This window comes from Coenobita brevimanus, chromosome 96, assembly GCF_032717465.1.
Source record: "Coenobita brevimanus isolate Jiangsu-jjx chromosome 96, ASM3271746v2, whole genome shotgun sequence".
In the NCBI taxonomy this organism is placed as follows: Eukaryota; Metazoa; Arthropoda; class Malacostraca; order Decapoda; family Coenobitidae; genus Coenobita; species Coenobita brevimanus.
In genome coordinates this window covers 26829770-26845327 of record NC_137049.1, presented here as the reverse complement: position 1 = coordinate 26845327, position 15558 = coordinate 26829770, and the positions used below count along the sequence as shown (strand labels likewise).

Genomic DNA, 15558 nt, shown 5'->3' with positions numbered 1-15558 from the left:
ATGGGGGGGTCATTGTAGATCGCTGGAACGAGATTTTTATCATGGCCATTCTGGATGAGCTATGAGATTAAGCGTCTGGCAATAGATAGATAAATAGAGAGAGAAAGAGGATCCACTCCTCTTCACTTCCTGCTTCCACCACCCCCTCCCCCCTCACTCCTGCCTTTGCGTTAATTTCCGCCTGTGTTGTTAATCCAGTTTATACGTCATTCCCACAGCGATAAACTCCGACTGTACGAGCGATGAAAACCGGAGGGGAAACAACCACGTCAGGGGAACTCTTGCGTGATATACTGGACACAACTACCGCCAACATACAACAGCCACAACAGCAACAGCAACAGCGCACTCCCTTTTCTGGCAGACTGTGGTCTTGCATACGATTCCGACCCAGAACTAAAAATCTCGGCTGTGATGACGATTCTCTGTGCAGCAACAGCAGGAGGAAAGTGCCGGACGAGCGTATGGAGAGGAGGAAGAAAGTACCCGAGGAAAGAGAGAAGGGGAGGAAGAACGGAAAGAGAGATATAGGCGATGGAAGTTTGGCAGTGACGGAACAAGAGTCGGGAGGGAGAGAGGTGATGTGGACGACTGACCGGGAGTCTGATGGAGATATGTCACGATCAGCCACTAAGGTTGGCAAGTGGGGCAGTGGACAGAGTGGTAATCAAGGCAGTTACGAGAGCGATGGATCACAACATCAAGACATTCGTACAAGTTACCAGAACACCAACAATCATCGTACTACAAGTATTCCATCGCAGAGTATGGTTAAGCACAACAACAACAAACACACGAGCAATCACCATACATACATTCCAATTGACACCACTCGAAGTATTAATAGGCACAACAACAATAAAGGAAGCATCAATCATCACAGTAACATTCCAACTCACAGTACCATGAAGCACAATAATAATAAACACACAAGTAATCATCAAACTAGCATTTCAGACCAGAGTACTCATAGGGTCATTAAGCACAACAGCAAACACAGCCTCATTCATCCAATTGTTACACCCTCAACTCACACACAAACCAGCAATAGCAGATCCTCAAAACACCCAAACATCCAGCCAGCAAACACCATCAGTCACAAAAGCACAGTCAGTCCACCTTCCACACCTTCTAAAAGCACCAGAACCACAAATACCAAAAAACCATGGACATCCTACCAGTTCCTCAGCGCCCCTACGACGTCGCAAATCTACGTCACCGTCGCCGTCGCCTGTGTCGTCGTCTACGCAAACGGACTGACGGGAGAGTACGTTCACGACGACCTGAGCGCCGTCGTGAGGAATCCGGATGTGAGAGGAACGAGACCACTATGGCAAGTCTTCCTGAACGACTTTTGGGGGAAACCGATGTGGCATCCAGCTTCTCACAAATCCTATAGACCCCTCACCATCCTTTCATTCAGGTGGGTGACGCAGATTTATTTAAGCATTTGTGTGTGTGTGTGTGTGTGTGTGTGTGTGTGTGTGTGTGTGCAGTCTATAATTTTACTGTTTTTTTTTTACACAGATAGAGACATACACACACATACATATACATATACACACTGAGACACATAAACCACATACATACATACAAACATACATGATCACACCCACACATCCACCTTCCCCCCCCTCACACACACACACACACACACACACACACACACACACACACACACACTTTTAAACTAAAAACAGAGAAGTCGCCGTATTTTGCCCCCAAGTAGGTGTTATCATTAACCTCTAGTGTGAAACTTTTCCTAGTTCATATGCATTTATCTGTGCATAATTATTTTCTACTCCCACATTACTGACTTAATATATTTCAGAATCCAGCAATAATCCACATACTCTTATGAAATCTTGAGAGAGAGAGAGAGAGAGAGAGAGAGAGAGAGAGAGAGAGAGAGAGAGAGAGAGAGAGAGAGAGAGAGAGAGAGACTGACTTACTTAAATATTCATTTACTAAAGTCGGAAAAGGGCTATTTAACTGTTTAATAAAACCTATCTCTTCTTACCCACCCTGGCCCATCTTAACTTACTCTGACTCACTCAAACCCATTCTAACGCACCTTGAACCCATTAACCCATCTTTAATAAGCCACTCGAAACCCCTCCCCGTCATTCCAAGTCATCATTTGTCCATCCCCAATCCATCCTATCTTATCTTTGCCCATTCCTAGCTTAGTTTAATATGCACCTGATCTACCTTAGCCCACCTTAACTCATCCCCAATCCACCATAACCTACCCTAACTCACCCCGACCGAATCTAGCCCGCCGTATCCTACCACAACCCATCCTAAACCTTCCCAACCCACTGTATACCTCCCAGACCCACCTAGACCCTCACAAACCAACCACAACCTACTCTACCCCATCCTATTGCACCCTAGCCCATCCGTAGCGCACCTGACCACCTCAAACCCACCCAAACCCACTCAAACCCATCTTTAACCTATCCCTAACCCACCAATAACCCAGCCTGACCTAGCATTCCGATACACAGTCATAAGCCACCCTAATACCCCCCTCGCCCCCGACATAAAAATTTGATGGCTCAGTTTCCTAAAGTTAGTGATAATAATTGATGAGGCTGAGGTTATGCCCACTTTTCTTCACTTCAATGCTCACTGTTTATCGCAGTCGCCCCCTCTTCCCCCCTCCCCCCGTATCAGTTCCCTGCCCCTACTCTCCTCCTTTCCAACTCCTCCCTGCCCCCCCCTCCCGCTCCTCTCCCTCTCCTGCCCACCCATATAGATACCTTACTCCCTCAGCTCTCTCTCTCTCTCTCTCTCTCTCTCTCTCTCTCTCTCTCTCTCATTTTCCTCCGTAATCCAGCACCCCGCTCAGCCCTTTTCCCTCTCTCTTCTCGCCCACACACTCCACTCCATCATCTTTCGCTCTCTTCTCTTTTTCCATTTCTCTTCCCGCTCTCACTCCCACCCACATCGTCTTTCATTTTCTTTTCGGCTCCAGCCCTCCCCCTTCCTTACCCTCACACCACTTCTTCTTTCTTTCCCATCCCCATCCCCGCCCCTTCTCCCTCCCCTCTCACTCGCATTTTCCCCATTCTCTCATTTACACGCACCGGGACAGTTCTACTTCATGTCCCCCACCTTCCACTCCATTACTTTTCTCTTTCTTTATCTTCCTAGCCAAACCAGACTTCCCTCTCCCTAACCCTCTCGCACCATGTTTTCTGCTCCACCTTTATCTGCCTCACCATTTCTCCCACTTTACCCCTTCAAACCTCTACCTCTTTCTCACGTTTCTCCACGCAATCACTTTTCCCTCACCTCCCCCACCACCCTTTCTCTCCTTCACCCCACTCACCATACCAATTTTCCCTTTCCCACTTTCCCCTTCCTTACTGTGTTTCTCACTTTCTCATTTCTACCACTTTCACCTTTTCAACTCCCCCACTCTCATTACCCCATCACCTTTTCCTCTTCTTTCTTTAACTTCACCCAACAACTATGCTTTCTCTCCCCTTTCCACAACCCCATAACCCTTCTCTATTTCCCCACCAGTCCCACAACTTCATCCCCACTCCATCACCTCTCCCTTTCTCTCCCACCTCCGTTCCTCCATTTACTCGATCCCCTCATCTTCACCCTCAACCTCCTCACCGTCTCTCCGTACTTTCCACCACAACTCTCCCTCCCAGCAACAACTCTTCACCCATCTTCTCTCACCTTTTCCTTTCACATACAACTTCTATCACCACCCACCTACCACCTCCAACCCCCTATCATCCCCACCACATCACCCTACCTCTACCCATGCCCCTAACCCCACCTCAAACCCTTCTGTCCCTCCCAAACCCTCTTTTCTCCTTCCACTGGTCGTATAAATATCGTCTCCCTGATCCAACGCAAAGTGATATTGGAGCTTGCGTAGAATTGGCAGGCGTGGGACGCATACGTATGCATATGTATATTTGTGTGTTATTTTATGTGTCTAGTGTGTCCACTTCACTGGCTTTTATGTTGGTTGCTGCTATTTCCCTGTTATCGTGTTTTTCCCAAATCCTACCCAACCCACTTTTATTAAAGACATGATGATGATGATGATGATGATGATAATGTAGATATTAGTGTCACTGGATAATGGTGATACTGCTTGCAATGATGGTGATGTATGAAGATGGATGATGAGGGATGATGATGACGACAACGATGATGTTGATTATGATGATGCTTTAGGCATATGTGTACACAAGTAAAGCTTTCTTAAAATTCGTCTTTTTGTATGAAATGTTAGCTTTCGTGCAAACAGTTTACGTTTCCATAAATTTATATGCCTTATTCGATCGTAAATTTGCCGTTTTCTTGCTGCCCATCTCTTCTACGACTCTCCTGTGTAACTGGGGAGGAGAGAGAGAGAGAGAGAGAGAGAGAGAGAGAGAGACTAATTAGACACTGTGGCTGGCCTGATAATCTGAACTAGGGAGGCAATTACGATCCCGTCATTTGCATCATTCCACCAGAAGCTCTCACGGCCGCCCTTAGGACCTCGCCCCTGTGTACCTAACCCCATTAACCCCGTCAGCACGATGACCTTTACCTAATTTGCTCCTACCTAACCCCCATTAACCCCTCCAGGACGGTGACCTGTACCTAATTTATCGTTCGGTAGTTTCAGAGGCTTTTAATTGGCATATGAGAGACCTTTTGAAATGGTACACCTAAAGGTTTTTATTTCTTTTTTTTTTTTTTTTTTAAAGAGATGGAGGGGTTAGACGTAATCTTCATTAATCACATTGGTACGGGGATTCCTTTTCTAGTTTGAGTATAATCGTCCGGAAAGAACAAGAATGGACTGAATCATTACGTCACCGGATTCAAGGGTTAATCTCATGGCTACGAGAAGTTTCCCTGGGCTGAATTAACCCTTCCACTACTATAACGTATTAGGCTAATTTATTATTGCTGATGTTTTCATTTTCCCGAAATCTCAAGAAGTTGCTTTATTTATTAATTTTATTTCTCGTTTATATTCTTCTGTGGCCACAGTTTCATCTGAAACAGGAAACCAGTGGACTGCAGGCTTAAGTTGCCCTTCTCTTTCAATCCACCATCTTCTTTTTCGGGGGATAGGGAAGTAGGTGAGGAGCCTTTGTATAACCAGGCAATGGAGTAGCCTGGCTATATCGGTGACACCACATGAAGGCGTCCGTTTATTCATCACCCATGAATTCCTGCTCCCGATCGAAATATCTCTCAGACTAAATAAAATCGTCCGAAAGTACCGATACAATAAATAAAAATACCTCATGTAATTCAAGGGGTAAGCTTCAGTCCGGTGGTGTATATTCTTCCGTTATTTCTCCATCTACAGACGATTATATTCCACGTAGGAGGGATCTATAACTGGAAAGGGGTGAACGCATGGTATATCTAATCCCTCTTACAAAGTATCTCCTAAGCTGGACAAAATCATCTGGCAAGCGGAAGAAGAAACTACAAAGAGGACGTCGTCGTAGGTAAGAGGTTAAAAATACAGGCCATTTAGAGCCGTTTATTCGTCATCACTGCAGCATTTTCCTCCACTCCCTCGTAACTCCCCGGCTCCCCATTGCCAGCCACAACCATTGCCCCCGTCCCTATTGTAATGTGATTTTTGTGGTCGCCCGAGGAACAATTTGGTTTCCCCTTCCTTTTGTTCTTGTTTTGAGCTGTCTCTTGTTTCTCGAGGAGCCGTATTTTCATCGATTTAAAAGGTTCGTTGATGCATCTCCTCTACCAGGCTACATCTGAGCATGGGATGGTTATATTTTGTGTATCCATCTATAACCAGACGCCTTCATCCCAGAAAGGCTGGCCACAAACAAATCATCTTCCAGTCGCTCCATCCTCCTTCATCAGGTTGCCCTCCCTCAACCCCACATCTCTCCCATTCATATACCTCTCCACCACGTCCCTGCGCCTCATCCTTGGTCTCCCTCTCCCCCTCTCTCCTTCATTTTCACTCACATACGCTGTCCTAGTCAACATGTTCACATGACCTACTGTAACCAACAATGCGCATTCCACTTAACACTTCCTACCACCTAAGTGCACCCTAACTTCCTTCACGTAACTCCAGACGCTCCCCTCAGACAACTAATTTCCACCCCTTCTACCCTTGATCTGAAAAACTTCACTTTCATAAATTTGATTGTGTATCATAATACTGCCATTCAGAAACTTCTTTACTTCTGTACTCAGCTCCTTATCCCTTGTCATTGACCTAAGTTTGTATGCAACATCAGGTCCTCGCTGTTCCCATTTTTTCACTTCGTCCATTAATTCCCCACCCTTCTACATCACACTACCCAAATATTTGACGGCACTCATTTCCCCATGTCATAAAATTTCTACATCACTATGCACGTTGTGACTTTATTCTTTTCAACAGTCACGAGTATGCTTCATGATACAATTACCTTCATATTTCATCTTTTACACAAACTTCAAGTCACTCATCAAACCTCGCAACCCCCACTCATCTTCACTTCACGGAACTGTAAAATCAACGAACAACAGTACAGGCAATACCCACACTCAATCCTCTCACTAGGGACACTGCAGCGTCCATTGCTCAGTCTTGTATTTCATTCACAGCTCCATCCAAATCCACATTACACAACCACACTGGTCAGTTCCGTGTCTCTATCAAATATACAAATGAAAGAAGTTTAATTTTCCATATGAAATACCGCCTTTGAACCCTCATACTTACGCTTAACAACATTTAGGTACCAACTGGAACATCTCTGCTGGTCATAAATCATGGTTTTGTGAATATTGGCTTTGTCTGGAAATAAGGGGGAACTTGTGGAAACTGAGTTAAAGGGAACCAAGACTCTAGAGATGCACGCAAGTGAGGACATGGCTTTAGAATGTTACTACTCAGACCTAAGCCAAATTACTCCCAATATTTGCAAAGTCTATCCACAAACCCTTTATGATAAGCACATGACAGCCACTATGTACTTTTGTGTAACGCAATAACAGCAATTCACCATCATTATAAGGTCCTTTCCTGGAGCTACTACCCTATAATCATCGAACTAATTTCGTCCGATATTTGTTAGTTTCTCCACAGTTCTAGATATTTCAGCCGCCCAAACACCACCAGTATAACGAAAAGAAAGAAGCTATACGATTCTTTCAAGTTACTCCCTCCCTGTCCCATCTCACCCAAATTTTATAAAGTTCCCCCTCAGTTCTAGATACTTTTACTACGTGCAGCACCACCAATCTATATGGAAGAGAGAGAGAGAGAGAGAGAGAGAGAGAGAGAGATAATGTGTATGTGTATGTGTATGTGTGTGTGTGTGTGTGTGTGTGTGTGTGTGTGTGTGTGTGTGTGTGTGTGTGTGTGTGTGCGTGTAAGTTTATGTTCCCTCCCGTAGCTACTTCTAGTTCCCTAGAATCCCAAGGTCCAGCCGCGCACAATCCCTTTTTCATCGTTTATACATTTCTCCGGCTGGCCATAACTCCTAGCCCAGATCCTGCTCCCGACCCAGCCCTTCTTCAGGTAGGGACCCGGGGCTCCTGAGAATACCTTGAGGATTTATCGCTCCCTTGGGCTGCGTTCCTCCGGGTTGATTCACGCTCGCAGGTTTACCCCTTCTTTCTACGGATCGCTCCTCTTCTCTCCTCTTCCTGGTGTTGTTTGTCTTCTCTGTGTCCCTTTTATCATCCTAACCATTTTCGCTTTTCGACTCTCCTTTCTCTCTATTTTGTCATCTTGATCATGTCTTGTTTTTCGACTTTTTTTTTCAGTATACCTCTTTTATCATCGTGGTTGTATTCTTCATTTGTTTTTATTGTTTATCCATCTGTCTACGGATTGCTCCTCTCCCCTCCTCTTCCTGGTATCATTTGTCTTCCTTGTCTTGCCTTCTTTTATCATCTTCCTCGTAACATTACTTCTGTTGCTGGTCCCCTCTCTGTACGAATTGCTCTTTTCTCCACTTCCTGGTGTTATTTGTTTTCTCTCCCTGTCTGTCGTTTGTTATCCTCTTCGTGTTCTCTTTTTCGATATCCTCTTCGTGTTCCCTATTCCGACTACATTTTCTTTCTTCTTTTATCATCCTCGCCTTTATTTTCTTCCTCCTATTGTTTACCCTTACTGTTGCTCTTCTCTCTCCTCTTCCTGTTGTTACTCGTCTTCCTTTACTATATCTCTTTTATTATCCCCTCTATGTCCTCTTATTCAACTCTTCTCTTCCAATATTTCGTTTATCATCCTCGTCCTATTCTTCAATTGCTCTTATTGTTTGCCCCTCCGTATTAGGCTTCCTCTTCTCTCTCCTCTTCCTGGCATTCCGTGTTCCATGTCTACTCCTACCTCTCTTTTATCATCAGTATTATGTTCTTTTTCTCAATCCTGTTCCTTACTCTTTCTTTCAAAGTACTGCTTTTCTTCTCCACTTCCTGGAATTATTCATCTTCATTACTCTTCTCTCACGTGGCTTGATTTCCATCTTGAGTCATTTTGTATTCGTCTTCTGTATTGTATGTGCCCTTATCGTCTCCATGTCTTTTTCAATTAAATCCTCGTTGTTTTCATTTTTTTTCAATTGCTTACCTATTCTTTCTAAGGACTCAGCTCTTTCCCTGATCTTGTGTTCTTTCTCTATTTCTCTCCTTTCATTCTCATTGTCTTCCTTTTTTTTACTCATTTTACTCATATTTTACCCTTACTTGGTCTTCTCCTCACATGGTCTCACTCATCTTCCTCCGATATCTGTTGCCTATCATCCTGTTTCGTGTTCTTTATTCTCTTCATCTTTTCTTTATCGATTCTATGTTCATTCTCCTTTCTTCCATGTTCTTTTACCCTTGTTCTACTCATCTTCTTTCTCTGCATTTTTTCTAGTCATATTCTCTTTTCAGTTTCAGCCTCTGCTTACCTACTGTATTCTGGTATATCGTTTATTTTAATATCTCAAAAGCTTACTCCTTCCTTCTAGGCACTGCAGTTCTTCCTTTTTCTTGTTCTTCTTCTTCTCCCCCTCTAGCTCTTTTGTCTTCCTGTTACTTATTTCTAATCTTCGTCACATCATCTGTTCCTTCCCTGCTTTCTTATTTTATAATGTTTTATCTGTCATTCTCTTTTCCTATTCCTAACAATCTTTCCCCTGTGTTCGTATGTCATCCTATTAGCACTTTCTGTTATTATGTCATGTTCATTCGTTTATCTCAGCTCGCTCACCGTCTCCCTTTTACTTTATTTATTATTTTTTTTAGTCTTTTATCATCCCTCTGTTTATCATGTCGCCAAATCTGATTTATCTTGCCTCTCGGTTGTCCTATCCTTGTCACAATCTGTTTTCCTCCCCATTGTTTACTCATCTACTATTTACTCATTCGTTTCGCCTCTGGGTTTTTCTCCTATTTTTCACTCGTACATCTTGTTTTTTTTTCATATTATCTCCAAGCTACCGATTTGGAATATTTCCCTTTCTTGCTCCTTTTCTCCTCTCTTTTTCTGCCTCGTTTCTTTTGTCCTATTCATACTTTCTTCCATAGCTCCTTATTTTTCTTATACCTATTTTTTTTTCTTCTTTCATGGGTAGCTAAACATCTTACTGTGTCTCGTTTCTCCTATCCTATACCGTACATATTCTCTTTCTATTCCATACTTCTTTCATCTTTACTTGTCTTCCCTCCTTCTATCTTTCTTTTCACTATCATCTACTCATCATTTTACTCTCACTTCCTGATCCTGTCTGTCTGTCTGTCTCTGTCTCTGTCTCTGTCTCTGTTTGTCTGTCTGTCTCTCTGTCTCTGTCTCTGTCTGTCTCTGTCTGTCTGTCTGTCTGTCTCTCTCTCTCTCTCTCTCTCTCTCTCTCTCTGCCTGTCTGTCTGTCTGTCTGTCTGTCTCTGTCTCTGTCTGTCTGTCTGTCTGTCTGTCTGTCTCTGTCTCTGTCTGTCTGTCTGTCTGTCTCTCTCTCTCTCTCTCTCTCTCTCTCTCTCTCTCTCTCTCTCTCTTTTCTGTTCTATCTCCTTTCCATGAGTCTTATCTTTCCCTCGTCATTCTCATCCTTTGTTTCTTTCATGTACCAATATTTTCTTTGTCTCTCAGTCCTACTCATACTTTCTCGAAATTCTCCTCGTTTCTTGTCTTCTTTTGATCAGCTGTTTCTGGTCTACTGAGCCTGTGTCCTGTCCTCTCCTTTCGTCCGCACTCTCCTCCATTTTTTTCTTTTATCTTTTATCTAACTTTACTTCTCGGCTTTTGTAATAGTCTACACTTCCATTTCCCTTTATTACGGTATTTGATAAGTGGTTCTATTGTTTTATTATTTTATTTTTTCTTTTCTGCTTTTCTTTTTCTTTATGTGCTATCCTTTGTATCTTTCGTTTTGTCCTTTTCTGCTGTTTCTCAGATTTGTTTTTACTTTTTTCCTTATTAGTCATTCTTCTCCCTTTCTCTCTGTTTCGGTGTTCTTTTGTCTAATTCTCCTTTCACCCTTTATATATATTTTCTGTGTCAGAATTTTTTTTTATTTAGTTATACTCTCTTGTTTTTCTCGCCTCATTCCTATTCTGAATTTGTTTTTTGCCTTTTTTCTCATTTTATCCTTCCCCTAAACCTTTTCTCAACTTCCATCCTTCATCCTTTCTTTCTTCCTTTCTGTCTGTCTATCTGTCTTTCCTTCTTTCTTTCATTCTTCTTTGTCTCCTTTTTTCTTTTCACTACTATTATTCTCCAGTTTCTCTTTCTTTTGACCTTCTTTTTCGTATTTCTTTAATTTTCTTTTTCTCAATTCTCTTTTACATTCTATTCACTCTACTTCCTTACATCTTTGCTCATCCTTTTTCGGTTTTCATTCGCTTCTATTTTTCTCTTTATTTTTTTCACTGTCTCATTTTCCCCCTTTCACTCTTAGTTTTACTCTGTTTGTTGTCTGTCTGTCTTTCTTCTTTTCTTTGTTTTTTATGCTTTCTTTCCTATTTCTTTCTTTCTCTTTTTTCTGCTTCAACCACTTCCTTCTTATCTTAATTTTCTTTCTCATTCCGCCCTTTCTCTTTACCTTCATCTTTTCATATATTTCCTTTTCCTCCTTTTTCCTTTCTTTATTTCTTTTCTTTTCTTTCTGTCTTTACTTCTTTTGTTTCTTTCTTTCCTTCATTCTTTCTTTCCTTCTTATCTTCCTACACCCTTAACCTTTCTCCGCCAAGTTCCTCATTTTTTTCTGTATTTCTTCCACTTCTTTTTTCATATTGTGTTACAGCTCTTCTTTCCTGTTTGTATGTATCTTTCTTACCTCAATTCCTTCTCTCTCTCTCTCTCTCTCTCTCTCCATCCGAAAAAGAGGAATGGGTCTGAAAGAAAACTTGTAGACTCTGATTTCTTCCTCTTTTTATTGTTGTTGTTGTTAATGATCGTGGTGGTTTTGTTTTTGCTGCTGTTGTTCAGGTGTTAGTTTTGTTCCACCCATTTTGCTCTTGTTGTTGCCACTGTTGTCATTTTTTTTTCTTGTTTGTATCGTTGGCGTGATTGCTATATTGTTTTCATTTGTTGGTGTTGTTATATTGTTTTCCCGGCTCAGTTGTTGTTGTCGGAAGTCTTTTTATTATTATTTCTGGTACGACATTCGTGGTTCTATTTTCTTGTTCTCGTTGATATTTATTTATTTATTTATTTTTTTGACTACTGGTTGTTGTTGTAATCCTCTATTATTGTTATATGGATGTGCTTCAACGCTGGGTTGGTGTTGTGCTTGTGCTATCTTTTCTTTTTTTTTTGTTATAAATTTTTTAATCTCTTTATTTACTGTTATGATCCTAGGTATTTTTGTTTCTGTTGTAACTGTTGGGAACTTAAGAATTGGTTTTAGCTACACTGAAGCCATACATACTGTGACTGAATCGATTCATATGTATCTATTTCATTACATATGTACGTGTGTATGTACAGTATGTGTTTGTGTAAAAATAAATGCATCATCTATAACTTATTTGATTTCGATAAAAATTGACACCCATGGTTTGTGGGTCTGAGAAGTGATATGATTTTGGTGTAGGTTTATTAGGAGTGATGATTTTGGTGTAGATTTATTAAGAGTCATGATTTTGGTGCAGGTTTATCAAGAGTCATTATATTGGTTCAGGTTTAGAGTCATGATTTTGGCTCAGGCTTATCAAAGGTCAAAGGTCGTGGTCAGAGTCAAAGTTCAAGGTGTTGTCTCAAGAATGCCTGCTAATGTCTGGGTCAAAATTTCCTCATGATTTTAATACATGGATAGGAAGAAAGTATTTGATGTCGGTGCATATCCATCAAAGGTCAAGGTCATGGGTTAAGGTCAAATTTAGGGCGCGGGGTCACTGTGGGTTTTGTTGTGGTGGTACTGATGTTTTCACGATGGCTCTAACAGTGTTACTGCTGGTGCTATTGTCATATTTTTGTTCGCTGGTTGTTTTGCAGTTGTTTTGCATGATATAGTGGAATTGTTGTCGTCGCAGTCGTTGTTGTTGTTGTTGTTGTGGGTGGTGGTGGTGGTGGTGGTAGTGGTGGTGTTTTGCGTTTAGCTAGTACTGTTGTCTCCTCTTGTATTGTTGTTGTTGTTGCTGTTGCTTGTTTTGCTGTTGCTCTTCTGCTGTGCCAGGGATCTAGTTGCTTTCATGCCTTTGCTTTTGATGTTTTTGTTGTTTTTGCAGTTCTTGTTGGTACGGCTTCTCTGGAACCTAGTGTTGTTGTTCGTGTTGGTTATGATGGTGCACGAAAAAGAAAACGTTCCAGTTTTCGATGTCTTTGTTTTTGTTGCTAGTTGTTGTTGTTGTCGTTGGTGGTGGTGGCGGTTGGGGTATTTGGAGTGATGTTGTCGTTGGTGGTGGTGGTGGTGGTTCGTTTCAACTTCTGCTGCTGGCGTTTTTCCTTCTGCTACTGTTTTTGTTAATATTGCTAAAGGTGGTGGTAAGGATGCTTTTACTGTTACTGCTGTTGTTCTTCCTGTTGTTGTTGTAACTGTTACTGTTGACGTTGTTGTTGTTGTTGTTGTTGTTGTTGTTGTTGTTGTTGTTGTTGTTGTCGTTGTTCTTGTTGTTGTTATTGTTGTCACTGAAGTTAGTAGTGATGCTGCTGATACCGTACTGATACGACTATTTTTTCTTATGTAGTTGTCAGTTTTGATTTTGTTTATGTTGTTGGTTGATGTGCTGACGATGATGATAGTGTTGTTGTGGCTGCTACCGTGGTGGTGTTTTTGCTTTGTGTGCAGCACTTGTTGTTGTTGTGTTTGATTTTTGTTGCTGTTGTTGTTGTTACTGTTGTTGCTTTTGCTTTCGATGTTGCTGCTACCAGAATCTTTTTCCCAGTAGACCCACCTTCCCATATCTCACCTTCAAGCCCTTTTGCGACCTTTTCATGTAGTCTCTCTGATTTTTGCTGTTTCTCTGTTTTCCCTCTCTTTCTGTTTTTCTTTCAGTTCTTCGTTATCTGAGTTTTATTTTCTATTGTTATTCATATATTTCCTCCCCTTTTTTTTTACTTTCCAGTTTCTCTTTTCTCTGTTTATTTTTTCTTATTTCACTCTGTTTTCCCGATCTAATTATTACTTCAAATGTTCAAGTTCTAATACATGTTTTTCTTATCCTTTTGGTCTTGCCTACCTTCTTTTTTCTGCCTCGCATTTTGATAGTTATCTCTGATTTCACTGATAATTTTTTTTTCTTTCTGCTCTCCAGTAACTTTGGATTTTTCCTGTTTTCATACTTTCTTTCAGGGTTATTTTATTTCTACTGCGAATTCTTAAACGTATTTTCCTTCTTTTCCGCTTTCATTTTCCGGTTCCTCTCATCTCTCCTTATTCTTTTTTCTTTTTATGTATTAAGCTCTTCCCACTGTAACTATCATATTCTTATTCATTTTCCACTTTCTTGTATTTTCCTTATTTCCAAATCTCATATTTAATAACCATCTGCTGCCCTTTCCTCCAGGTTCATCTGCTCATTCAGTCATTTAGCACTACTGTATTTGTTGTTCTTGTCATTTTCTTTTTTATATTCCCTTGCTTACATTTCCTTCTAAATCTTATTTCCTTATACTATAGACAATACTAATTACATACTTCTTCTCTCCTGTTATTCTATTTTCTTCATCTTCGGTATTCTGTCCTCTCCTAGTCACACAGGAAGATGATTACTGTTGAGAGAGAGAGAGAGAGAGAGAGAGAGAGAGAGAGAGAGAGAGAGAGAGAGAGAGAGAGACCACTACATGACGTCGTACTGAAAAGATTAAAGCAGGAAAAAGGTAACAGAACAAATCTACTCTCCCTCTCCTTTGGCAAAAAAAAACTGGTAGGAAAACTGAGAATGATCATTGTAGTGTATACAGAAAATAATAGGATTTTAATAGAAAAATAAATCGAGGAGATAGGAAAAAAATATGTTTAGTCTCTTGTAATCTGTAGAGGGATAATCTGGCAATAGAGTTTGATTCTTTATTCACTACTTATTGTTATGAGGTTGGATCCTTTGTAAGCTGTGCAGGCTGAGTAGGGTTGTGGTTGTGATAAATTATAAAAATATCTGTGAATCTGGAGAAAACAATGGGATAGATAGATACATACATACATACATACACACGCACGTACAGGTAGAGAAACAAACAGAGACACATACATGCATACATACATAAACAGACAAGTAGGGAGACAGATAGTTATTACATATATACATACGTACATACATACATACAGATAAATAAATACGCAGGTAGGGAGAGAGAGAGAAAGAGAGAGAGAGAGAGAACGAAGCAGTGGCGTGAGCAAATATATCTAAGAGGTCACTTATTTGATTCCCAGTGCGAGGTGGACCACAGCTGTCACTTGCACCACCCCCACCACCACCACTCTCTCTCTCTCTCTCTCTCTCTCTCTCTCTCACACACACACACACACACACACACACACACACACACACACACACACACACACACACACACACACACACACAAAGATAAAGACATAGATATTAATATAGGGACATACACTAAATGAGAGTTAGGTCTGATTGTTTCTCTGTACAGTGCTCTTTCTGTTTCCCCCTTCTTATGTAATTTTGTTAGTCTATGCCTTTCTGTTTTATTGCTATTCTTCTTTTTTGTCTGCGAGTGCATCTTTTCAGGTGTCCGATTTCTGTCTCTATGGATGGTCTGTGTGCTGGGGTCTGTCTATCTAGTTGTTCATTTTTTAGTTTAATTACACTGAGAAAGAAAGAAAGAGAGAGGGAGAGGGAGAGAGAGAGAGAGAGAGAGAGAGAGAGAGAGAGAGAGAGAGAGAGAGAGGGAGGGGGGGAAGAATAAGGGAAACAGGCAAACAGAAGACAGACAGACAGGCAGAAGGAATGGAAAAAAAAGAGAGAGAGAGAAAGAATGGTACAGAAAGTGTTCATGTGGGGGACAGCTGAATGGGTAATCTGGGAAAAAACGAACAAAAAAGAAAACAGAAATTAAAACCTTTGAAAAAGTTGGATACACTCAACAGAATGTGGGAGTGAGTGACCGAAACAGACAGGCAAACAGGAAATGTTCAATATGAGTGAGAACAAGGGGAG

General features: G+C 41.3%; 1 protein-coding gene across 1 annotated transcript in view; it reads left to right on the top strand.

Moving 5' to 3' along the window:
* Positions 1-242: 242 nt before the first annotated feature.
* The window catches only part of LOC145413516 (protein O-mannosyl-transferase TMTC1-like), a 243726-nt gene continuing 228410 nt past the window's right edge, over positions 243-15558 (top strand). Inside the window, exons 1-2 of the mRNA XM_080283212.1 lie at positions 243-482; positions 1080-1423. Of these exons, the coding sequence (XP_080139338.1) occupies positions 243-482; positions 1080-1423 (584 nt within the window). The remainder of the gene's footprint in view (positions 483-1079; positions 1424-15558) is intronic.